Source organism: Heterodontus francisci, unplaced genomic scaffold, assembly GCF_036365525.1.
Source record: "Heterodontus francisci isolate sHetFra1 unplaced genomic scaffold, sHetFra1.hap1 HAP1_SCAFFOLD_1056, whole genome shotgun sequence".
Taxonomy (NCBI): Eukaryota; Metazoa; Chordata; class Chondrichthyes; order Heterodontiformes; family Heterodontidae; genus Heterodontus; species Heterodontus francisci.
The window spans coordinates 130,297-156,820 of record NW_027140829.1 but is presented as its reverse complement, the minus strand read 5'-3'; the positions used below and the strand labels follow the sequence as shown (position 1 = coordinate 156,820).

Genomic DNA, 26,524 nt, shown 5'->3' with positions numbered 1-26,524 from the left:
CAGAGACAGTCTCACTGAGACACACAGAGAACACATTCTCACTGATACACACAGAGACACAGTCTCACTGAGACATATGGAGAGACACAGTCTCATTAAGACACACAGAGGAAACAGTCTCACTGAGACACACAGAGAGACACAGCCTCACAGACACATAGAGAGACAGAGAGAGCGAGAGAGACAGTCTCTCTGAGACACACAGGGAGGCAGAGTCTCACTGAGACACTGACAGAGACAGTCTCACTGAGACACACAGAGACACAGTCTCACTGAGAGACACAGAGACACAGTCTCAGTGCTACATTCAGAGACACTGTCTCACTGAGACACAGAGAGAGACACATTCTCACTGAGACATACAGAGGAAACAGTCTCTCTGAGACACACAGAGAGACACTGTCTCACTGAGAAACACAGACATTTGTCTCACTGAGACACACAGAGAGACACCATCTCACTGAGACACTCAGACACAGTCTCACTTAGATACACAGAGAGACACAGTCTCACTGAGACACATAGAGGAAACAATCTCACTGAGACATACAGGGAGGCAGAGCCTCACTGAGACACTGACAGAGACAGTCTCACTGAGACACTGACAGAGACAGTCTCACTGAGACACACAGAGAACACAGTCTCACTGATACACACAGAGACACAGTCTCACTGAGACACATGGAGAGACATAGTCTCATTAAGACACACAGAGGAAACAGTCTCACTGAGACACACAGAGAGACACAGCCTCACTGACACATAGAGAGACAGAGAGAGAGAGAGAGAGACAGTCTCTCTGAGACACACAGGGTGGCAGAGTCTCACTGAGACACACAGAGAGACACAGTCTCACTGAGCCACATAGAGAGACACAGTCTCACTGAGACACATAGAGAGACACAGTCTCACTGAGCCACATAGAGAGACACAGTCTCACTGAGACACACAGAGGAAACAGTCTCACTGAGACGCAGAGAGAAACACAGTCTCACTGAGACACACAGAGGAAAGAGACTCACTGAGACACACAGGGAGACACACAGAGAGACACACAGAGAGACACACAGAGAGACACACAGAGAGACACACAGAGAGACACACAGAGAGACACACAGGGAGACACACAGGGAGACACACCGAGAGACACACCGAGAGAGACATACAGTCTCACTGAGACACACAGAGAGACACACAGAGAGACACACAGAGAGAAACATACAGAGAGACACACAGTCTCACTGAGACACACAGAGACACAGAGAGAGTGACAGTCTCACTGAGACATACAGAGAGACATACAGAGAGACATACAGAGAGACACATAGAGAGACACACCGAGAGAGACATACAGAGAGACACACAGCCTCACAGACACACAGAGAGACAGAGAGAGAGAGAGACAGTCTCTCTGAGACACACAGGGAGGCAGAGTCTCACTGAGACACACAGAGACACAGTCTCACTGAGAGACACAGTCTCAGTGAGACATACAGAGACACTGTCTCACTGAGACACAGAGAGAGACACATTCTCACTGAGATATACAGAGGAAACAGTCTCATTGAGACACACAGAGAGACACTGTCTCACTGAGAAACACAGACATTTGTCTCACTGAGACACACAGAGAGACACAGTCTCACTGAGACACATGGAGGAAACAGTCTCACTGAGACATACAGGGAGGCAGAGCCTCACTGAGACACACAGAGAGACACAGTCTCACTGAGACACATAGAAGAAACAGTCTCACTGAGACACACAGAGAGACACAGTCTCACTGTGACACTGACAGAGACAGTCTCACTGAGACACTGACAGAGACAGTCTCACTGAGACACACAGAGAACACAGTCTCACTGATACACACAGAGACACAGTCTCACTGAGACACATGGAGAGACACAGTCTCATTAAGACACACAGAGGAAACAGTCTCACTGAGACACACAGAGAGACACAGCCTCACAGACACATAGAGAGACAGAGAGAGAGAGAGACCGTCTCTCTGACACACACAGGGAGGCAGAGTCTCACTGAGACACACAGAGAGACACAGTCTCACTGAGACATACAGAGAGACACAGTCTCACTGAGCCACATAGAGAGACACAGTCTCACTGAGACACAGACAGAGACAGTCTCACTGAGACACACAGAGAGACACACTCTCAGTGAGACACACAGAGAGACACAGTCTCACCGAGACACATAGAGAGACACAGTCTCACTGAGACACACAGAGGAAACAGTCTCACTGAGACGCACAGGGAGACACACAGGGAGACACACAGAGAGACACACCGAGAGAGACATACAGAGAGACATACAGAGAGACACACAGTCTCACTGAGACACACAGAGACACAGAGAGAGAGACAGTCTCACTGAGACATACAGAGAGACATACAGAGAGACACACCGAGAGAGACATACAGAGAGACACACAGCCTCACAGACACATAGAGAGACAGAGAGAGAGAGAGACAGTCTCTCTGAGACACACAGGGAGGCAGAGTCTCACTGAGACACACAGAGGAAAGAGACTCACTGAGACACACAGGGAGACACACAGAGAGACACGCCGAAAGAGACATACAGAGAGACATACAGAGAGACACACAGAGAGACACATACAGAGAGACACACAGTCTCACTGAGACACACAGAGACACAGAGAGAGAGTCAGTCTCACTGAGACACACAGAGAGACACACAGAGAGACACACCGAGACAGACATACAGAGAGACACACAGTCTCACTGAGACACACAGAGACACAGTCTCACTGAGACACACAGAGAGGCATAGTCTCACTGAGACACACAGAGGAAACAGTCTCACTGAGACACATAGACACAGTCTCACTGAGACACACAGGGAGACACAAAGAGAGACACACCGAGAGAGACATACAGAGAGACACACAGTCTCACTCAGACACACTGAGAGACAGACAGAGAGAGACATACAGAGAGACATGCAGTCTCACTGAGACACACAGAGAGACACACAGAGAGACGCACCGAGAGAAACATACAGAGAGACACACAGTCTCACTGAGACACACAGAGACACACAGTGAGAGAGGCAGTCTCACTGAGACACACAGAGAGACACACCGAGAGAGACATACAGAGAGACACACAGTCTCACTGAGATACACAGGGAGGCAGAGTCTCACTGAGACACACAGAGAGACACCGTCTCACTGAGACACACAGAGAGACACCGTCTCACTGTGACAGAGAGAGAGAGAGAGAGAGACACACACACAGACACATTCTCACTGAGAGACACTGAGAGAGAGACGCAGAGACAGACGCAGTCTCACTGAGTCACACAGAGACACAGAGAGAGAGAGACAGTCTTACTGAGACACACAGAAACAGAGAGAGAGAGAGACAGTCTCACTGAGACAAAGAGAGAGAGAGAGACAGTCTCACTGAGACACACAGGGAGGCAGAGTCTCACTGAGACACAGAGAGAGAGACGCAGAGAGAGAGACGCAGTCTCACTGAGTCACACAGAGAGACACAGTCTCACTGAGACACACAGAGAGACACAGTCTCACTGAGACACACAGGGAGACACAGTCTCAATGAGACACACAGAGAGACACAGTCTCAATGAGACACACAGTCTTACTGAGACACACAGAAACACTGAGAGAGAGAGAATGACAGTCTCACTGAGCCACACAGGGAGACACAGTCTCAGTGAGACACACAGAGGGACACAGTCTCACTGAGCCACACAGGCAGGCAGAGTCTCACTGAGACACAGAGAGAGAGAGAGAGACAGTCTCACTGAGACACACAGAGAGACACAGTCTCACTGAGACACAGAGAGAGACACATTCTCAATGAGACACACAGTCTTACTGAGACACACAGAAACACAGAGAGAGAGACAGTCTCACTGAGACACACAGGGAGGCAGAGTCTCACTGAGACACACAGAGAGACAGACACAGTCTCACTGAGACACACAGAAACACTGAGAGAGAGACACAGTCTCACTGAGACAGAGAGAGAGACAGTCTCACTGAGACACACAGAGAGACACAGTCTCACTGAGACAGAGAGAGAGTGAGAGACAGTCTCACTGAGACACACAGAGAGACACAGTCTCACTGAGACAGAGAGAGAGAGAGACAGTCTCACTGAGACACACAGGGAGGCAGAGTCTCACTGAGACACACAGGGAGGCAGTCTCACTGAGACACACAGAGAGACACAGTCTCACTGAGACACAGAGAGAGAGAGAGAGACAGTCTCACTGAGACACACAGAGAGACACAGTCTCACTGAGACACAGAGAGAGAGAGAGAGAGAGACAGTCTCACTGAGACACACAGGGAGGCAGAGTCTCACTGAGACACAGAGAGAGAGACGCAGAGAGAGACACAGTCTCACTGAGTCACACAGCGACTCAGAGAGAGAGAGAGAGAGACAGTCTCACTGAAACACAGAGAGAGAGAGACAGACACACAGAGAGACACATTCTCACTGAGAGACACAGAGAGAGAGACAGATAGAGACAGAGAGAGAGAGACTCACAGAGAGAGACACAGTCTCACTGAGTCATACAGAGACACAGAGAGCGAGACAGTCTCACTGAGTCACACAGAGAAACACTGTCTCACTGAGACACACAGAGAGACACAGTCTGACTGAGACACAGAGAGACAGTCTCACTGAAACACACAGAGAGACACACTTTCACTGAGACACACAGAGAATCACAGTCTCACTGAGACAGAGAGAGAGACACACAGTCTCACTGAGTCACACAGAGAGAGAGAGAACGAGACAGTCTCACTGAGACAGAGACAGAGAGACACACAGACACACAGAGAGACACATTCTCACTGAGAGACACATTCTCACTGAGAGACACAGAGACACCTTCTCACTGAGACGCAGAGAGAGACGCAGAGAGAGACGCAGAGAGAGACACACAGAGAGACACACTCTCACTGAGATACACATTCTCACTGAGAGACACAGAGAGAGACACAGAGACACCTTCTCACTGAGACGCAGAGAGAGACGCAGAGAGAGACGCAGAGAGAGACACACAGAGAGACACACAGAGAGACACACTCTCACTGAGATACACATTCTCACTGAGAGACACAGAGAGAGACACAGAGACACCTTCTCACTGAGAGGCACAGAGAGAGACGCAGAGAGAGACGCAGAGAGAGACACACAGAGAGACACACAGAGAGACACACTCTCACTGAGATACACATTCTCACTGAGAGACACAGAGAGAGACACAGAGACACATTCTCACTGAGAGACACAGAGTGACACAGTCTCACTGAGTTACACAGAGACACAGAGAGAGACAGTCTCACTGAGACAGAGAGAGAGAGAGACACACACACAGAGACACACAGAGAGACACATTCTCACTGAGAGACATATTCTCACTGAGAGACACAGAGAGAGAGACACACACACACAGAGACAGAGAGAGAGAGACGCAGAGAGACACAGTCTCACAGATACCCAGAGTGACACAGTCTCACTGAGACACCCAGAGACACAGTCTCACTGAGACACAGAGAGAGAGAGAGACAGAGAGAGAGAGAAAGACACCCACAAAGGAAGAGACAGAGAGAAGGAGAGAGACACAGAGATACATGGAGAGAGAGAGGGAGAGACAGAGAGAGACAGACGGTGACAAGGAAAGAGAGACAGAGGGGACAGAGGGAGAGAGAGGGAGAAGGGGACAGTGAGGGAGAGAGACAGAGGGGTCGGAGAGAGAGAGAGAGAGAGAGACAAAGGGGGACAGAGAGAGAGAGAGAGGGGGACAGAGAGACAGAAAGAGGGAAACCGAGAAAGAGACAGAAAGAGAGAGGGGGACAGAGAAAGACAGAGACAGAGAGAAAGAGAGAGACAGAGGGGACGGAGGGAGAGAGAGGGAGAAGGGGACAGTGAGGGAGAGAGACAGAGGGGTCAGAGCGAGAGAGACAAAGGGGGACAGAGAGAGAGCGACAGACATTGACAGAGGGAGGGGGGACAAACAGATAGAGAGAGAGACAGTGAAGGGGAAAAAGAGAGAGGGAGGCGGAGAGAAAGAGAGGGAGACAGAGAGAAAGAGAGGGAGACAGAGAGAAAGAGGGGGACAGAGAGAGAGAGAGGGAGACAGAGAGACAGAGGAGGACAGAGAGAGAGAGACAGAGGGGGACAGGAAGAGAAAGAGACAGACAGACAAACAGTGAGGGACGGGGGGAGAGAGAGAGAGACCGGCAGGGGGAGAGAGAGAGAGACAGAGAGAGAGAGGGAGACAGAGAGTTGACAGAGAGAGGAAGACAGAGGGGGACAGAGAGAGAGAGATGCAAAGACAGAGGGAGACGGAGAGAGAGAGAGAGAGAGAGAGACAGAGTGGGACAGGGAGAGAGAGAGAGTGTGACAGAGGAGGACACAGAGAGAGAGACAGAGGGGGACAGGGAGAGAGAGAGAAAGAGACAGAGTGGGACAGGGAGAGAGAGAGAGAGAGAGAGACAGAGGAGGACAGAGAGAGAGAGACAAAGGGGGACAGAGGAGGACAGAGAGAGAGAGACAGAGGAGGACAGAGAGAGAGAGACAGAGGGGGACAGGAAGAGAAAGAGACAGACAGACAAACAGTGAGGGACGGGGGGAGAGAGAGAGAGACCGGCAGGAGGGGCAGGGGGAGAGAGAGAGAGACAGAGGGGGACAGAGAAAGAGAGATGCAAAGACAGAGGGAGACAGGGAGAGAGAGAGAGAGAGGGGGGGGACCGGGAGAGAGAGAGAGACAGAGGAGGACAGAGAGAGAGACACAGAGGGGGATTGGGAGAGAGAGAGAGAGACAGACAGAGGGGGACAGGGAGAGAGAGAGAGAGGGGGGGGGACAGGGAGAGAGAGAGAGACAGAGGAGGACGGGGAGAGAGAGAGAGAGAGACAGAGTGGGACAGGGAGAGAGAGAGAAAGAGACAGAGGAGGACAGAGAGAGAGAGACAGAGGGGGACAGGGAGCGAGAGAGAGAGAGAGACAGAGGAGGACAGAGAGAGAGAGACAGAGGGGGACAGGAAGAGAAAGAGACAGACAGACAAACAGTGAGGGACAGGGGGAGAGAGAGAGAGACCGGCAGGAGGGACAGGGGGAGAGAGAGAGAGAGAGACAGAGGGGGACAGAGAAAGAGAGATGCAAAGACAGAGGGAGACAGGGAGAGAGAGAGAGAGAGGGGGGGGGACCGGGAGAGAGAGAGAGAGACAGAGGAGGACAGAGAGAGAGACACAGAGGGGGATAGGGAGAGAGAGAGAGAGACAGACAGAGGGGGGCAGGGAGAGAGAGAGAGAGGGGGGGGGGGCAGGGAGAGAGAGAGAGACAGAGGAGGACGGGGAGAGAGAGAGAGAGACAGACAGAGGGGGACAGAGAAAGAGAGAGAGACAGAGGGGAACAGAGAGAGAGAGACAGACAGACAGATTGTGATAGAGAGAGAGAGAGAGACAGACAGAGGGGAATAGGAAAAGAGAGAGAGAGAGGGGGACAGAGAGAGAGAGAGAGAGAGGGTGACAGGGAGAGAGAGAGGGAGAGAGAGAGAGAAAAAGAGGGAAACAGAGAGAGAGACAGAGTGAGAGGGAGAGAGACAGAAAGAGAGGGGGGGACAGAGAAAGACAGAGACAGAGAGAAAGGGAGAGACAGAGAGAGACAGACGGAGACAAGGAAAGGGAGAGAGAGGGAGAAGGGGACAGTGAGGGAGAGAGACAGAGGGGTCGGAGAAAGGGAGACAAAGGGGGACAGAGAGAGAGAGGTGTGGGGACAGAGAGAGAGAGGTGTGGGGACAGAGAGAGAGAGGTGTGGGGACAGAGAGAGAGAGGGGTACAGAGGGACAGAGAGAGAGGTGGGGACACAGAGAGAGAGAGGGGGACAAAGTGAGAGGGGTACAGAGGGACAGAGAGAGTAAAAGGTGGGGACAGAGAGAGCGAGTGAGGGAGGGGACAGAGAGAGAGGGGTACAGAGAAAGAGAGAGAGAGGGGTACAGAAAGAGAGAGAGGGGGGGAGACAGAGAGAGAGAGAGAGACAGAGAGAGCGAGGGAGACAGAGAGTTGACAGAGAGAGAGAGAGGAAGACAGAGAGGGGACAGAGAGAGAGAGAGAGAGACAGAGGGGATGGAGAGAGAGGAATAATGGGACAGAGAGAGGCGGGAGGGGTGACAGGGAGAGACAGAGGGGGACAGGGGGAGAGAGAAAAAGAGAGAGAGGAAGAGAGAGTGAGAGAGATGGGGGCACAGAATGAGACAGATGGGGACAGGAAGAGAAAGAGACAGACAGACAAACAGTGAGGGACAGGGGGAGAGAGAGAGACCGGCAGGAGGGACAGGGGGAGAGAGAGAGAGAGAGGGGGAGAGAGAGAGAGGGGGGGACAGAGAGAGAGAGAGAGAGAGAGACAGAGGAGGACAGGAAGAGAGAGAGACAGAGGAGGACAGAGAGAGAGAGACAGAGGGGGACAGGAAGAGAAAGAGACAGACAGACAGACAGTGAGGGACAGGGGGAGAGAGAGAGAGAGACAGACAGACAGAGGGGGACAGAGAGAGAGACAGAGGGGGACAGAGAGAGAGAGAGAGAGAGGCAGGGGGACAGGAAGAGAGAGAGAGAGACAGAGGAGGACGGGGAGAGAGAGAGAGTAAGAGAGAGAGACAGAGGGTGACAGGAAGAGAGAGAGACAGAGACAGAGGAGGACAGGAAGAGAGAGAGAGAGAGACAGTGGGGGACAGAGAGAGAGAGATACAAAGACAAAGGGAGACAGGGAGAGAGAGAGACACACACACAGAGGGGGACAGGGAGAGAGAGAGAGAGAGGGTGACAGGGAGAGAGAGAGAGACAGACAGAGGGGGAGAGGAAGAGGAAGAGAGAGAGAGAGAGAGACAGAGGGGGACAGGGAGAGAGGGAGAGAGAGAGACTGAGACAGAGGGGGACAGGGAGAGAGAGACAGACAGACAGAGGGGGAGAGGAAGAGGAAGAGAGAGAGAGAGAGAGAGAGACAGAGGGGGACAGGGAGAGAGGGAGAGAGAGAGACTGAGACAGAGGGGGACAGGGAGAGAGAGACAGACAGACAGAGGGGGAGAGGAAGAGGAAGAGAGAGAGAGAGAGAGAGAGACAGAGGGGGACAGAGAAAGAGAGAGAGAGGGACAGAGGGGGACAGGGGGAGAGAGAGAGAGACAGACAGACAGACAAAGGGGGGCAGAGAGAGAGAGATACAGAGGGGAATAGGAAGAGAGAGAGAGAGAGAGAGAGGGGGGGACAGGGAGAGAGAGATAGACAGAGGGGGACAGGGAGAGAGAGAGAGAGGGGGACAGGGAGAGAGAGAGAGAGAGAGAGAGAGAGAGACAAGGGGTCAGCGGTGGAGAGAGAGAGAGAGACAGAGGGGGACAGAGAAATAGAGACAGGAGGGGACAGAGAAAGAGAGAGAGAGACAGAGGGGAACAGGCAGAGAGAGAGAGAGACAGAGATGGGGGACAGGGAGAGAGAGAGACAGACAGACAGAGGGTGACAGAGAGAGGGAGAGAGAGAGACAGGAGGGTTAGGGAGAGAGAGAAAGAGTTGGGGCGGGGACAGGGAGAGAGAGAGATAGAGAGAGGCAGAGGGGGATATGGAGAGAGAGAGACAGAGAGAGCACGGCAGAGACAGAGCCGGAGGGGGATGGGGGGAGAGAGAGTGAAATGATTACCCGTCGATCTCCCTTTTTCTTCCACTCCATGCGTCCTGGGTGAAGGTAGAAATAGCAGCGGGAGCCGAGTGGACTGTCCATGATGGAGATGTAACCATGCATAATGCAGTTCCAGCACACCCTGATATCTGAGTAAAGAGTCAACCAGCCCACTGTCAAACTACAAACTAAACCACAACCGAACACACATTCCCACTACATACACTGTTAGAGCTGGGATTCAGAGACCAGGAGTACATTCAGACTCTGCATACACACACACACTGTTAGATCTGGGATTCAGAGACCAGGAGTACATTCAGACTCTGCACACACAGACTGTTAGAGCTGGGATTCAGAGACCAGGAGTACATTCAGACTCTGCACACACAGACTGTTAGAGCTGGGATTCAGAGACCAGGAGTACATTCAGACTCTGCACACACAGACTGTTAGATCTGGGATTCAGAGACCAGGAGTACATTCAGACTCTGCACACACAGACTGTTAGATCTGGGATTCAGAGACCAGGAGTACATTCAGACTCTGCACACACAGACTGTTAGATCTGGGATTCAGAGACCAGGAGTACATTCAGACTCTGCACACACAGACTGTTAGATCTGGGATTCAGAGACCAGGAGTACATTCAGACTCTGCACACACACACACACACACACACACTGTTAGATCTGAGATTCAGAGACCAGGAGTACATTCAGACTCTGCACACACACTCGGTTAGATCTGGGATTCAGAGACCAGGAGTACATTCAGACTCTGCACACACACACACACACACACACACTGTTAGATCTGAGATTCAGAGACCAGGAGTACATTCAGACTCTGCACACACACTCGGTTAGATCTGGGATTCAGAGACCAGGAGTACATTCAGACTCAGCACACACACTCGGTTAGATCTGGGATTCAGAGACCAGCAGTACATTCAGAGGTACGTGTGTGTACGTCTATGGCTGTGCGTGTGTTAATGTGACTGTGTTTGTGTGTGTGTGAGTTAATGTGACTAGGGTGGCACAGTGGCCCAGTGGTTAGCACTGCTGCCTCACAGCTCCAGCGACCCGGGTTCAGTTCTAGGTACTGAACCTGGGTACTGAACCACCGGGTGCTCTGGTTTCCTCCCACAGCCAAAGACTTGCAGGTTGATAGGTAAATTGGCCATTGTAAATTGCCCCTTGTGTAGGCAGGTGGTAGGAGAATGGTGGGGATGTGGTAGGGAATATGGGATTAATGTAGGATTAATATAAATGAGTGGTTGTTGGTCGGCACAGACTTGGTGGGCCGAAGGGCCTGTTTCAGTGCTATATCTCTCTATATCTATGTGTGTGTGTTTCAATGTGACTGTGTGTGTGTGTGTGTGTTAACGTGAGTGTATGTGTCAATGTGACTGTGTGTCTGTGTACGTGTGGGTGTGTTAATGTGACTGTGTGTATATGAGTGTGTGTGTTAGTGACTGTGTGTGTGTGTGTTTAATGTGACTGTGCGTGTGTTTAATGTGACTGTGTATGTGTTTAATGTGACTGTGTGTGTGTGTGTTAATGTGACTGTGTGTGTGTGTGCTTAATGTGACTGTGTGAGTGTGTGTTAATGTAACTATGTTTGGGTGTTAATGTGACTGTGTGTCAGTCTGACTGTGTGCGTGTGTGTGTTAATGTGACTGCGTGTGTGTCTGTTAATGTGACTGTGCGCGCGTGTGTGTTAATGTGACTGCGTGTGTGTGTTCATGTGACCGTGTGTTGATGTGACCGTGTGTGTGTGTGTTAATGTGACTGTGTGTGTGTTAATGTGACTGTGTGAGTGTGTGTTAATGTAACTGTCTGTGGGTGTTAATGTGACTGTGTGTCAATCTGACTGTGTGCGTGTGTGTGTTAATGTGACTGCGTGTGTGTCTGTTAATGTGACTGTGTGCGGGAGTGTGAGTCAATGTGACTGTGCGCGTGTGTGTGTTACTGTGACTGCGTGTGTGTGTTCATGTGACCGTGTGCGTGTGTTGATGTGACCGTGTGTGTGTGTTAATGTGACTGTGTGTGGGTGTGTTAAAGTGACTGTGTGTGTGTCAATGTGACTGTGTGCGTGTGTGTGTTAATGTGACTGTGTGCGTGTGTCAATGTGACTCTGTGTGTGTGTGTTAATGTGACTGTGTGCGTGTGTGTGTTAATGTGACTGTGTGAGTGTGTGTTATTGTGACTGTGTGCATGTTAATGTGACTGTGTGCGCGTGTGTGTGTTAATGTGACTGTGTGCGTGTGTCAATGTGACTGTGTGTGTGTGTATGTTAATGTGACTGTGTGCGGCTGTGTGTTAATGTGACTGTGTGCGTGTATGTGTTAATGTGACTGTGTGCGCGTTAATGTGACTACGTGCGCGTGTGTGTGTTAATGTGACTGTGTCTGTGTGTTAATGTGACTGTGTGTGTGTGTTAATGTGACTGTGTGCGTGTGTCAATGTGACTGTGTGCGGCTGTGTGTTAATGTGACTGTGTGTGTGTGTGTGTTAATGTGACTGGGTGCGTGTGTGTGTTAATGTGACTGGGTGCGTGTGTGTGTTAATGTGACTGTGTGCGTGTGTGTGTTAATGTGACTGTGTGCGCATTAATGTGACTGTGTGCGGCTGTGTGTTAATGTGACTGTGTGTGTGTGTGTGTTAATGTGACTGGGTGCGTGTGTGTGTTAATGTGACTGTGTGCGTGTATGTGTTAATGTAACTGTGTGTGGGTGTTAATGTGACTGTGTGTCAATCTGACTGTGTGCGTGTGTGTGTTAATGTGACTGCGTGTGTGTGTTCATGTGACCGTGTGCGTGTGTTGATGTGGCCGTGTGTGTGTGTTAATGTGACTGTGTGTGGGTGTGTTAAAGTGACTGTGTGTGTGTCAATGTGACTGTGTGCGTGTGTGTGTTAATGTGACTGTGTGAGTGTGTGTTATTGTGACTGTGTGCATGTTAATGTGACTGTGTGCGCGTGTGTGTGTTAATGTGACTGTGTGCGTGTGTCAATGTGACTGTGTGTGTGTGTATGTTAATGTGACTGTGTGCGGCTGTGTGTTAATGTGACTGTGTGTGTGTGTGTGTGTGTTAATGTGACTGTGTGCGTGTGTGTGTTAATGTGACTGTGTGCGTGTATGTGTTAATGTGACTGTGTGCGCGTTAATGTGACTACGTGCGCGTGTGTGTGTTAATGTGACTGTGTGTGTGTGTTAATGTGACTGTGTGTGTGTGTCAATGTGACTGTGTGCGGCTGTGTGTTAATGTGACTGTGTGTGTGTGTGTTAATGTGACTGTGTGCGTGTGTGTGTTAATGTGACTGTGTGCGCGTTAATGTGACTGTGTGCGCATTAATGTGACTGTGTGTGTGTGTGTTAATGTGACTGGGTGCGTGTGTGTGTTAATGTGACTGTGTGCGTGTGTGTGTTAATGTGACTGTGTGCGCGTTAATGTGACTGTGTGCGCATTAATGTGACTGTGTGTGTGTGTGTGTTAATGTGACTGGGTGCGTGTGTGTGTTAATGTGACTGGGTGTGTGTGTGTGTTAATGTGACTGTGTGCGTGTATGTGTTAATGTAACTGTGTGTGGGTGTTAATGTGACTGTGTGTCAATCTGACTGTGTGCGTGTGTGTGTTAATGTGACTGCGTGTGTGTCTGTTAATGTGACTGTGTGCGGGTGTGTGAGTCAATGTGACTGTGCGCGTGTGTGTGTTAATGTGACTGCGTGTGTGTGTTCATGTGACCGTGTGCGTGTGTTGATGTGACCGTGTGTGTGTGAGTCAATGTGACTGTGTGTGGGTGTGTTAAAGTGACTGTGTGTGTGTCAATGTGACTGTGTGCGTGTGTGTGTTAATGTGACTGTGTGCGTGTGTCAATGTGACTCTCTGTGTGTGTGTGTGTTAATGTGACTGTGTGCGTGTGTGTGTTAATGTGACTGTGTGAGTGTGTGTTATTGTGACTGTGTGCATGTTAATGTGACTGTGTGCGCGTGTGTGTTAATGTGACTGTGTGCGTGTGTCAATGTGACTGTGTGTGTGTGTATGTTAATGTGACTGTGTGCGGCTGTGTGTTAATGTGACTGTGTGTGTGTGTGTGTGTTAATGTGACTGTGTGTGTGTGTATGTTAATGTGACTGTGTGCGGCTGTGTGTTAATGTGACTGTGTGTGTGTGTGTGTGTTAATGTGACTGTGTGTGTGTGTGTGTGTGTTAATGTGACTGTGTGCGTGTGCACGTTAATGTGACTGTGTGCGCGTTAATGTGACTACGTGCGCGTGTGTGTGTTAATGTGACTGTGTGTGTGTGTTAATGTGACTGTGTGTGTGTGTTAATGTGACTGTGTGCGTGTGTCAATGTGACTGTGTGCGGCTGTGTGTTAATGTGACTGTGTGTGTGTGTGTGTTAATGTGACTGGGTGCGTGTGTGTGTTAATGTGACTGTGTGCGTGTGTGTGTTAATGTGACTGTGTGCGCGTTAATGTGACTGTGTGCGCGTTAATGTGACTGTGTGCGCATTAATGTGACTGTGTGCGGCTGTGTGTTAATGTGACTGTGTGTGTGTGTGTGTCAATCTGACTGTGTGCGGGTGTGTGTTAATGTGACTGTGTGTGTGTGTGTTAATGTGACTGTGTGCGTGTGTGTTAATGTGACTGCGTGTGTGTGTTCATGTGACCGTGTGCGTGTGTTAATGTGACCATGTGTGTGTGTTAATGTGACTGTGTGTGGGTGTTAATGTGACTGTGTGTCAATCTGACTGTGTGCGTGTGTGTGTTAATGTGACTGTGTGTGTGTGTGTTAATGTGACTGCGTGTGTGTCTGTTAATGTGACTGTGTGCGGGTGTGTGAGTAAATGTGACTGCGCGTGTGTGTGTTAATGTGACTGCGTGTGTGTGTTAATGTGGCTGTGTGTGCGTGTGTTAATGTGGCTGTGTGTGCGTGTGTTAATGTGACCATGTGTGTGTGTTTATGTGACTGTGTGTGGGTGTGTTAAAGTGACTGTGTGTGTGTGTCAATGTGACTGTGTGCGTGTGTGTGTTAATGTGACTGTGTGCGTGTGTCAATGTGACTGTGTGCGTGTGTCAATGTGACTGTGTGTGTGTGTTAATGTGACTGTGTGCGTGTGTGTGTTAATGTGACTGTGTGAGTGTGTGTTAATGTGACTGTGTGCATGTTAATGTGACTGTGTGCGCGTGTGTGTGTTAATGTGACTGTGTGCGTGTGTCAATGTGACTGTGTGTATGTGTATGTTAATGTGACTGTGTGCGGCTGTGTGTTAATGTGACTGTGTGTGTGTGTTTTAGTGTGACTGTGTGTGTGTGTTTTAGTGTGACTGTGTGCGTGTGTGTGTTAATGTGACTGTGTGCATGTATGTGTTAATGTGACTGTGTGCGCGTTAATGTGACTGCGTGCGCGCGTGCATGTTAATGTGACTGTGTGTGGGTGTTAATGTGACTGTGTGTGTGTGTGTTAATGTGACTGTGTGTGTGTGTTAATGTGACTGTGTGCGCGTGTGTTTGTTAATGTGACTGTGTGCGTGTGTGTTAATGTGACTGTGTGCGTGTGTGTGTGTTAATGTGACTGTGTGCATGTGTGTGTTAATGTGACTGTGTGCATATGTGTGTTAATGTGACTGTGTGCGTGTGTTAATGTGACTGTCTGCGTGTGTTAATGTGACTGTGTGTGTGTGTTAATGTGACTGTGTGTGTGTGTGTGTTAATGTGACTGTGTGCGTGTGTGTGTTAATGTGACTGTGTGCGTGTGTTAATGTGACTGTGTGAGTGCGTGTGTTAATGTGACTGTGTGCGCGTGTGTGTTAATGTGCCTGTGTGCGTGTGTGTGTGTTAATGTGACTGTGTGCGCGTGTGTTAATGTGACTGTGTGCATGTTAATGTGACTGTGTGCGCGTCAATGTGACTGTGTGCGCGTTAATGTGACTGCGTGCGCGTGTGCATGTTAATGTGACTGTGTGTGGGTGTTAATGTGACTGTGTGTGTGTGTGTTAATGTGACTGTGTGTGTGTGTTAATGTGACTGTGTGCGCGTGTGTTTGTTAATGTGACTGTGTGCGTGTGTGTTAATGTGACTGTGTGCGTGTGTGTGTGTTAATGTGACTGTGTGCATGTGTGTGTTAATGTGACTGTGTGCATGTGTGTGTTAATGTGACTGTGTGCATATGTGTGTTAATGTGACTGTGTGCGTGTGTTAATGTGACTGTGTGCGTGTGTTAATGTGACTGTCTGCGTGTGTTAATGTGACTGTGTGTGTGTGTTAATGTGACTGTGTGTGTGTGTGTGTTAATGTGACTGTGTGCGTGTGTGTGTTAATGTGACTGTGTGCGTGTGTTAATGTGACTGTGTGAGTGCGTGTGTTAATGTGACTGTGTGCGCGTGTGTGTTAATGTGCCTGTGTGCGTGTGTGTGTGTTAATGTGACTGTGTGCGCGTGTGTTAATGTGACTGTGTGCATGTTAATGTGACTGTGTGCGCGTTAATGTGACTGTGTCCGCGTTAATGTGACTGTGTGCATGTGTGTGTGTTAATGGGAATGTGTGTGTGTGTTAATTTGACTGTGTGCGTGTGTGTGTTAATGTGACTGTGTGCCGGTGTGTGTTAATGTGACTGTGTGCCGGTATGTGTTAATGTGACTGTACGGGTATGTGTTAATGTGACTGTGTGCGTGTGTGTTAATGTGACTGTGTGCGTGTGTGTGTTAATGTGACTGTGTGCCGGTGTGTGTTAATGTGACTGTGTGCCGGTGTGTGTTAATGTGACTGTGTGCGGGTGTGTGTTAAAGTGACTGTGTGTGTGTGTTAAAGTGACTGTGTGTGTGTGTTAATGTGACTGTATGTGTGTGTGTTAATGGAACACTGTGGCTGTGTGCATGTGTTTTAATTTGACTGTGCATTTTAATGTGACTGTTAGTGTGTGTGATTTAATGTGACACTGCGTGTGTGTTTGTTGAAGTGGACTGCATGTGTATGTGTGTGTTTTAATCTTACTGTGTGTGTTAATGTGACTGTGTCTGTGTGTTAATGTGACTGTGTGTGTGATTTAATGTGACAGTGTGTATGTGTGTGTTAATATGACTGTGTGCGTGTTTGTGTGATTTAATGTGACTGTTACTGTGTGTGTGATTTAATGTGACACTGTGTTTGTTAATGTGACTGCATGTGTGTGTGTGTGTTTTAATCTGAAGGTGTGTGTTTTAATGTGACTGTGTGTGTGTGTGTGATTTAATGTGACACTGTGTGTGTGTGTTAATGTGACTGTGTGCGTGTGTGTGTTAATGTGACTGTGTGCGTGTGTTAATGTGACTGTGTGCGCGTGTGTGTGTTAATGTGCCTGTGTGCGTGTGTGTGTGTTAATGTGACTGTGTGCGCGTGTGTTAATGTGACTGTGTGCATGTTAATGTGACTGTGTGCATGTGTGTGTGTTAATGGGAATGTGTGTGTGTGTTAATTTGACTGTGTGCGTGTGTGTGTTAATGTGACTGTGTGCCGGTGTGTGTTAATGTGACTGTGTGCCGGTGTGTGTTAATGTGACTGTACGGGTATGTGTTAATGTGACTGTGTGCGTGTGTGTTAATGTGACTGTGTGCGTGCGTGTTAATGTAACTGTGTGTGTGTGTTAATGTGACTGTGTGCGTGTGTGTTAATGTGACTGTGTGCGTGTGTGTTAATGTGACTGTGTGCGTGTGTGTGTTAATGTGACTGTGTGCCGGTGTGTGTTAATGTGACTGTGTGCGGGTGTGTGTTAAAGTGACTGTGTGTGTGTGTTAATGTGACTGTATGTGTGTGTGTTAATGGAACACTGTGGCTGTGTGCATGTGTTTTAATTTGACTGTGCATTTTAATGTGACTGTTAGTGTGTGTGTGATTTAATGTGACACTGCGTGTGTGTTTGTTGAAGTGGACTGCATGTGTATGTGTGTGTTTTAATCTTACTGTGTGTGTTAATGTGACTGTGTCTGTGTGTTAATGTGACTGTGTGTGTGATTTAATGTGACAGTGTGTATGTGTGTGTTAATATGACTGTGTGCGTGTTTGTGTGATTTAATGTGACTGTTACTGTGTGTGTGATTTAATGTGACACTGTGTTTGTTAATGTGACTGCATGTGTGTGTGTGTGTTTTAATCTGAAGGTGTGTGTTTTAATGTGACTGTGTGTGTGTGTGTTAATGTGACTGTGTGTGTTAATGTGACTGTGTGTGTGCGTGTTAATGTGACTGTGTGTGGGTGTTAATCTAACTGTGTGTGTGTTCATATGACTGTGTGCGTGTGTGTGTTAATGTGACTGTGTGCGCGTGTGTGTGTTAATGTGACTGTGTGCGCGTGTGTGTTAATGTGACTGTGTGTGTGTGTGTGCGTGTGTGTTAATTTGACTGTGTGCATGTGTGTTAATGTGACTGTGTGCCGGTGTGTTAAAGTGACTGTGTGCCGGTGTGTGTGTTAATGTGACTGTGTGAGTGCTTTAATGTGGTTGTGTGTGTGTGTTTATATGACTGTATGTGTGTGTGTGTTAATGAAACTGTGTGTGTGTCTGTGTGTTAATGTGACTGTGTGTGTGTGCATTAATATGACTCTGTGTGTGTGTTAATGTGACTGTGTGCGTGTGTGTGTTAATGTGACTGTGTGCGGGTGTGTGTGTTAATGTGACTGTGTGTGTGTGTGTGTGTGTGTGTGTGTGTTAATTTGACTGTGTGCGTGTGTGTTAATGTGACTGTGTGCCGGTGTGTTAAAGTGACTGTGTGCCGGTGTGTGTGTTAATGTGACTGTGTGAGTGCTTTAATGTGGTTGTGTGTGTGTGTGTTTATATGACTGTATGTGTGTGTGTGTTAATGAAACTGTGTGTGTGTCTGTGTGTTAATGTGACTGTGTGTGTGCATTAATATGACTCTGTGTGTGTGTTAATGCGACAGTGTGTATGAGTTAATATGACTGTGTGTGTGTGTGTTTTAATGTGGCTGTGTGTGTGTTAATTTGACTGTATGCCTGTTGAACTACAAGGAAGCCCCCAGTGAGTTAACATCCGCAGCACTTAAAGCAGCCAGAAGCACTGCACAAAGAACAGCCAGGCGCTGCGCAAATGACTACTGGCAACACCTATGCAGTCATATTCAGCTGGCCTCTGACACCGGAAATATCAGAGGAATGTATGATGGCATGAAGAGAGCTCTTGGGCCAACCATCAAGAAGATCGCCCCCCCTCAAATCTAAAGCAGGGGACATAATCACTGACCAACGCAAACAAATGAACCGCTGGGTGGAACACTACCTAGAACTGTACTCCAGGGAGAATGTTGTCACTGAGACTGCCCTCAATGCAGCCCAGCCTCTACCAGTCATGGATGAGCTGGACGTACAGCCAACAAAATCGGAACTCAGTGATGCCATTGATTCTCTAGCCAGCGGAAAAGCCCCTGGGAAGGACAGCATTGCCCCTGAAATAATCAAGAGTGCCAAGCCTGCTATACTCTCAGCACTACATGAACTGCTATGCCTGTGCTGGGACGCGGGAGCAGTACCCCAGGACATGCGCGATGTCAATATCATCACCCTCTATAAAAACAAAGGTGACCGAGGTGACTGCAACAACTACCGTGGAATCTCCCTGCTCAGCATAGTGGGGAAAGTCTTCGCTCGAGTCGTTTTAAATAGGCTCCAGAAGCTGGCCGAGCGCGTCTACCCTGAGGCACAGTGTGGCTTTCGTGCAGAGAGATCGACCATTGACATGCTGTTCTCCCTTCGTCAGATACAGGAGAAATGCCGTGAACAACAGATGCCCCTCTACGTTGTTTTCATTGATCTCACCAAAGCCTTTGACCTCGTCAGCAGACGTGGTCTCTTCAGGCTACTAGAAAAGATTGGATGTCCACCAAAACTACTAAGTATCATCACCTCATTCCATGACAATATGAAAGGCACAATTCAGTATAGCAGCACCTCATCAGACCCCTTTCCTATCCTGAGTGGTGGGAAACAGGGCTGTGGTCTCGCACCTACACTGTTTGGGATATTCTTCTCCCTGCTGCTCTCACATGCGTTCAAGTCTTCAGAAGAAGGAATTTTCCTCCACACAAGATCAGGGGGCAGGTTGTTCAACCTTGCCCGTCTAAGAGCGAAGTCCAAAGTACGGAAAGTCCTCATCAGGGAACTCCTCTTTGCTGACGATGCTGCTTTAACATCTCACACTGAAGAGTGTCTGCAGAGTCTCATCGACAGGTTTGCGGCTGCCTGCAATGAATTTGGCCTAACCATCAGCCTCAAGAAAACGAACATCATGGGGCAGGATGTCAGAAATGCTCCATCCATCAATATTGGCGACCACGCTCTGGAAGTGGTTCCAGAGTTCACCTACCTAGGCTCAACTATCACCAGTAACCTGTCTCTAGATGCAGAAATCAACAAGCGCATGGGTAAGGCTTCCACTGCTATGTCCAGACTGGCCAAGAGAGTGTGGGAAAATGGAACACTGACACGGAACACAAAAGTCCGAGTGTATTAAGCCTGTGTCCTCAGTACCTTGCTCTATGGCAGCGAGGCCTGGACAACGTATGTCAGCCAAGAGCGACGTCTCAATTCATTCCATCTTCGCTGCCTCCGGAGAATCCTTGGCATCAGGTGGCAGGACCGTATCTCCAACACAGAAGTCCTCGAGGCGGCCAACGTCCCCAGCTTATACACACTACTGAGTCAGCGGCGCTTCAGATGGCTTGGCCATGTGAGCCGCATGGAAGATGGCAGGATCCCCAAAGACACAATGTACAGCGAGCTCGCCACTGGTATCAGACCCACCGGCCGTCCATGTCTCCGCTTTAAAGACGTCTGCAAACGCGACATGAAATCCTGTGACACTGATCACAAGTCGTGGGAGTCAGTTGCCAGCGTTCGCCAGAGCTGGCGGACAGCCATAAAGACAGGGCTAAATTGTGGCGAGTCGAAGAGACTTAGTAGTTGGCAGGAAAAAAGACAGAGGCGCAAGGGGAGAGCCAACTGTGTAACAGCCCCGACAAACAAATTTCTCTGCAGCACCTGTGGAAGAGTCTGTCACTCCAGAATTGGCCTTTATAGCCACTCCAGGCGCTGCTTCACAAACCACTGACCACCTCCAGGCGCGTATCCAATGTCTCTCGAGACAAGGAGGCCAAAGAAAGATGTCTGTGTGTATGTGTGTTCTAATGTGACTGTTAGTGTTTGTGATTTAATGTGACTGTGTGTGTATGTTAATGTAACTCTGTGTGTGTGTTAATGTGACTGTGTATTTGTGTGTGTGTGTGTGTGTGTTAATGTAACTCTGTGTGTGTGTGTGTGTGTGTGTGTGTGAGAATGTGACTGTGTGTGTGTGTTAATGTAACTCTGTGTGTGTGTTAATGTGACTGTGTATTTGTGTGTGTGTGTGTGTGTGTGTGTGTGTGTTAATGTAACTCTGTGTGTGTGTGTGTGTGTGTGTTAATGTAACTCTGTGTGTGTGTGTGTGTGTGTGTGTGTGTGTGAGAATGTGACTGTGTGTGTGTGTTAATGTAACTCTGTGTGTGTGTTAATGTGACTGTGTATTTGTGTGTGTGTGTGTGTGTTAATGTAACTCTGTGTGTGTGTTAATGTGACTGTGTATTTGTGTGTGTGTGTGTGTTAATGTAACTCTGTGTGTGTGTGTGTGTGTGTGTGAGAATGTGACTGTGTGTGTGTGTTAATGTAACTCTGTGTGTGTTAATGTAACTCTGTGTGTGTTAATGTGACAGTGTGTGTGTGTGTGTTAATGTAACTCTGTGTGTGTTAATGTGACAGTGCGCGTGTGTGTGTCGTGGTGCCCCATACCCAGTGATTCTGCCTGCACGATGGAGTAAATCAGCCAGGGTTTCTGCTCCACATCACGTTTCTGTGCTCGAGTGTGCAGCAGGGTAAGGATCGGGAATCGTGATGCCTTCGCAGTCGGCTAGCCTGCTCACAATGCCTGCCTGTGTCGGTGCATGGACAAAGGCCTCCAATGAGGGGACCCAGCAGAGGTGATGTGTTGTGCCCCGTGAGAAATCAGCCCTGAGTAAGGGAACATGCAGAATGAGCTGTCGGATTCCCACTCATACCTGTCTTGCTGTCACTGCCATGTTGCTTTGAGGCACGGATAGCCTCAGCCCGATCCGTCTCCTCGTTCACATCCCAGAAAATCGTCTCCACAACCTCTTCCGCCCACCGTGCTGGGATGGTGACAGAGAAATCCCGGTAAAATTCCACATTACTTTCCATCAGCTGCAACAGAGCAGTGTGGAATTATTTACAGTTAGAATGCAGATTGTATGGACCAACTTTAACTGTCCATATAGAAAACAACTATCCATATTCAAAGCAAAAATTAAACAGTGACACAATCAGAGAGACCAACAGAGAGACACAGAGAGAGAGACACCGTCTCACTGAGTCACACACACACACAGAGACACCGTCTCACTGAGTCACACACACACAGAGACACCGTCTCACTGAGTCACACACACACAGAGACACCGTCTCACTGAGTCACACACACACAGAGAGACAGTCTCACTGAGTCACACACACAGAGAGAGACACCGTCTCACTGAGTCACACACACACAGAGAGACAGTCTCACTGAGTCACACACACACACAGACAGTCTCACTGAGACACACAGAGAGACACCGTCTCACTGAGTCACACACACACAGAGACACCGTCTCACTGAGTCACACACACACAGAGACACCGTCTCACTGAGTCACACACACACAGAGACACCGTCTCACTGAGTCACACACACACACAGAGACACCGTCTCACTGAGTCACACACACACACAGAGACAGTCTCACTGAGACACACACACACAGAGAGACAGTCTCACTGAGTCACACACACACAGAGACACCGTCTCACTGAGTCACACACACACAGAGACACCGTCTCACTGAGTCACACACACACACAGCGACAGTCTCACTGAGACACAGGTAGACACAGTCTCACTGAGACAAACAGAGAGACACAGTCTCACTGAGACACACAGAGGGACACAGTCTCACTGAGACATGCACAAACTCATGCGGAGACAGACAGAAAGACACACTCTCACAGACAGACACACACAGACATTCACAAACACTCACACACACAAATACTCACACACACTGGAACACAAAAACATTCACACACACACGCACACACGAACACTCACGCATACACATGCAGACACAATTACTCACAAAGTCATACACGCACACACTCCACACACACACATTCACATAATCACACGCACACACTCTCAGACTCTCACACATTCACATGTATACTCACACACAAACACTCATACACTTCCACACATAAACACTCACACACTCAGACACAAACACGCACACACACTCTCAAACACACTCACAATTTCAAACACACACCCACACATAAACACTCAAAAAACACTCACACACACACTCACACACACACAAACATTCATCCACACACACACACAAACATTCATACACACAAACACGCATACACACAAACACGCACACACACAAACACTCATACACACAAACACTCATTCAAACATTCACACACAAACCCTCACACACACACACACACAAACGTTCACACACACAAACACTCAGACACACAAACACGCACAAACACAAATACTCCCACACCCACAAACACTCACACTCAAACACACACACACACTGAAACAAACTCACAAACACTCACACACACACATAAACATTCAAACACAAACACACACACAAACACACTCAAATAGACAAACATTTACTTACACACTCACACAAACAAACAAACTCACTCAAATAGGCAAACATTCACACACACACTCACACAAACAAACACTCACACACTCAAACACTCACAGACACTCAGACACACACAAACACTTACATGCACAAATACTCACACACAAAAACACACTCACAAACACTAACACACATAAACAGACACACAAACACACAGACACAAAAACACTTGAACACACAAAGACTTACACACACAAATACTCACATAAACACACTCGAACACACACATACACAAACATTCACATACTCACACACACACAGGCACAGACACAAATACTCACACACTCACACAAATACTCACATTAATACACACACACTCACACACATAAATACTCACACACACAAACACACAAAGACTCAGACACATACACGTTCCACACAGACACACAAACACACACACACACAGACACACTCACACAGACAAACACACACATACAAAAACTCACACAAATACACACACAAAAACATTCACACTCACATACATACAGACACAAATACTCACACGTACACTCACACACAAACACTCACACACATAAATACTCAGAAACAAACACACTCAAACACACACGCACAGGCACAAATACTCAGACACTCAGACACTCACACACACAAACACACTCACAAACACTAACACACAGACACAAAAACACTTGAACACACAAAGACTTACACACACAAATACTCACATAAACACACTCGAACACACACACACACACAAACATTCACACACTCACACACACACATAGGCACAGACACAAATACTCACATTAATACACACACACTCACACACATAAATACTCACACACACAAACACTCAGACATATACACGCTCACACACAGACACAAACACACACACTCACACACAAAAACTCACATAAATACACACACAAATACTCAAACAGACACACACAAAAACATTCACACACACAGACACATACAGACACAAATACTCACACATACACATAAATACTCACACACATACACACTCACACACACAAACACTCAGACACAAATGCACGCACACAAACACCTACACACACACACAAACAAACTCAAACACACACACACACTCAAATAGGCAAACACTCACACAAACACACACAAATAGGCAAACACTCACACACTTACACTCAAACAATCTCACACACACAAACACTCTCACACTCAAACACACAAACACACTCACAAACATTCAGACACATACATGCACACGCACACACACAAACACTCACACAGACAAACACTCACTCAAAAACACAAACACGCTCACACACAAACCCTCACACACACAGACACAGACACACTCATACACTCACACACACACAAACACATAAACACACTCACAAACTCAAACACTAACACACAAACAGACACACAAACACACAGACACAAAAACACTCGAACAGACACAAATACACACACACACAAATACTCACATAAATACTCACACACATAAACACTCACACAAAGACTCAGACACACACGTTCACACACAGACACAAAAACACACTCAAACTCACACAGACAAACACACACACACAAAAACTCACACACACTCAAACACACACACTCAAATAGGCAAAATAGTGGAGGCGGTGGTGTAGTGGTATTGTCACTGGACTAGTAACCCAGAGACCCAGGTATTGCTCTGGGGACATGGGTTCAAATCCCACCACAGCAGAAGGTGGAATTTGAATTTAATTAATAAATCTGGAATTAAAAAGCTAGTCTAATGATGGCCATGAAACCATTGTCGATTGTTATAAAAACCCATCTGGTTCACTGGTGTCCTTTAGGGAAGGAAATCTGCTGTCCTTACCTGGTCTGGCCTACATGTGACTCCAGACCCACATGCCCTCTGAAATGGCCTAGCAAGACACTCAGTTGTCAAGGGCAATTAGGGATGGGTAATAAATGCTGGCCTGGCCAGCGACGCCCACATCCCATGAAAGAATTAAAATAAAATTATACAGGGCCTTGGTGAGGCCACACCTGGAATATTGTGTGCAGTTTTGGTCTCCTTATCTGAGGAAGGATGTTAAAAAAAAACTCACACACACAAACACTCAGACACAAAAACACACAACCACTCAAACATAAAAAAACACAAACACTCAGACCCACATGCACAAACACACAAACACTCACACACTCACACAAACACCCAGACACACACTCACAAACACACCAACACTCATACGCTCAAACACACAAACACATCATACACTCAAACACAGTCACAGACACTCAGATACACCAACACTCAGTCACACACACTCAGACATTCACACACACAAACACTCACTCACACACTCACTCAAAAACACAAACACCCTCACACACACACATACACACAGACACAAACACACTCAAACACACAAACACTCACACACACAGACACAAAAACACGCAGACACACAAACACTCAAACACACAAACGCTCACACACACAAACACTCACACACACAAACACACTCAAACACACACAAATAGGCAAACAGTCACATAGGGGTAGGCGGTGGTGTAGTGATATTATCACTGGACTAGTAACCCAGAGACCCAGAGTATTGATCTGGGGACATGGGTTCGAATCCCACCACAGCAGGAGGTGGAATTTGAATTTAATTAATAAATCTGGCCATGAAACTATTGTCGATTGTTGTAAAAACCCATCTGGTTCATTAATGTCCTTTAGGGAAGGAAATCTGCTGTCCTTACCTGGTCTGGCCTACATGTGACTCCAGACCCACAGCAATGTGGTTGACTCTTACATGCCCTCTGAAATGGCCTGGCAAGACACTCAGTTGTACCTAACCGCTACAAAGTCTATAAAAAGGAATGAAACCAGACAGATCACCCGGCATCGACCGAGGCACCAGAAACGACAATGGCAAACCCAGCCCTGTCGACCCTGCAAAGTCCTCCTTACTAACATCTGGGGGCTTGTGCCAAAGTTGGGAGAGCTGTCCCACAGACTAGTCAAGCAGCAGCCTGACATAGTCATACTCACGGAATCATACCTTACA

The 26,524-nt window shown here is 48.1% G+C and overlaps 1 protein-coding gene across 1 annotated transcript in view; it reads right to left on the bottom strand.

Annotated features, from left to right (window-relative positions):
• The window catches only part of LOC137361231 (beta-adrenergic receptor kinase 1-like), a 174,289-nt gene that overhangs the window by 17,821 nt on the left and 129,944 nt on the right, over window positions 1-26,524 (bottom strand). Inside the window, exons 18-19 of the mRNA XM_068026137.1 lie at window positions 21,768-21,930; window positions 9,711-9,838 (exon numbers count right to left, since the gene is read on the bottom strand). Coding sequence (XP_067882238.1) covers window positions 9,711-9,838; window positions 21,768-21,930 — 291 coding nt within the window. The remainder of the gene's footprint in view (window positions 1-9,710; window positions 9,839-21,767; window positions 21,931-26,524) is intronic.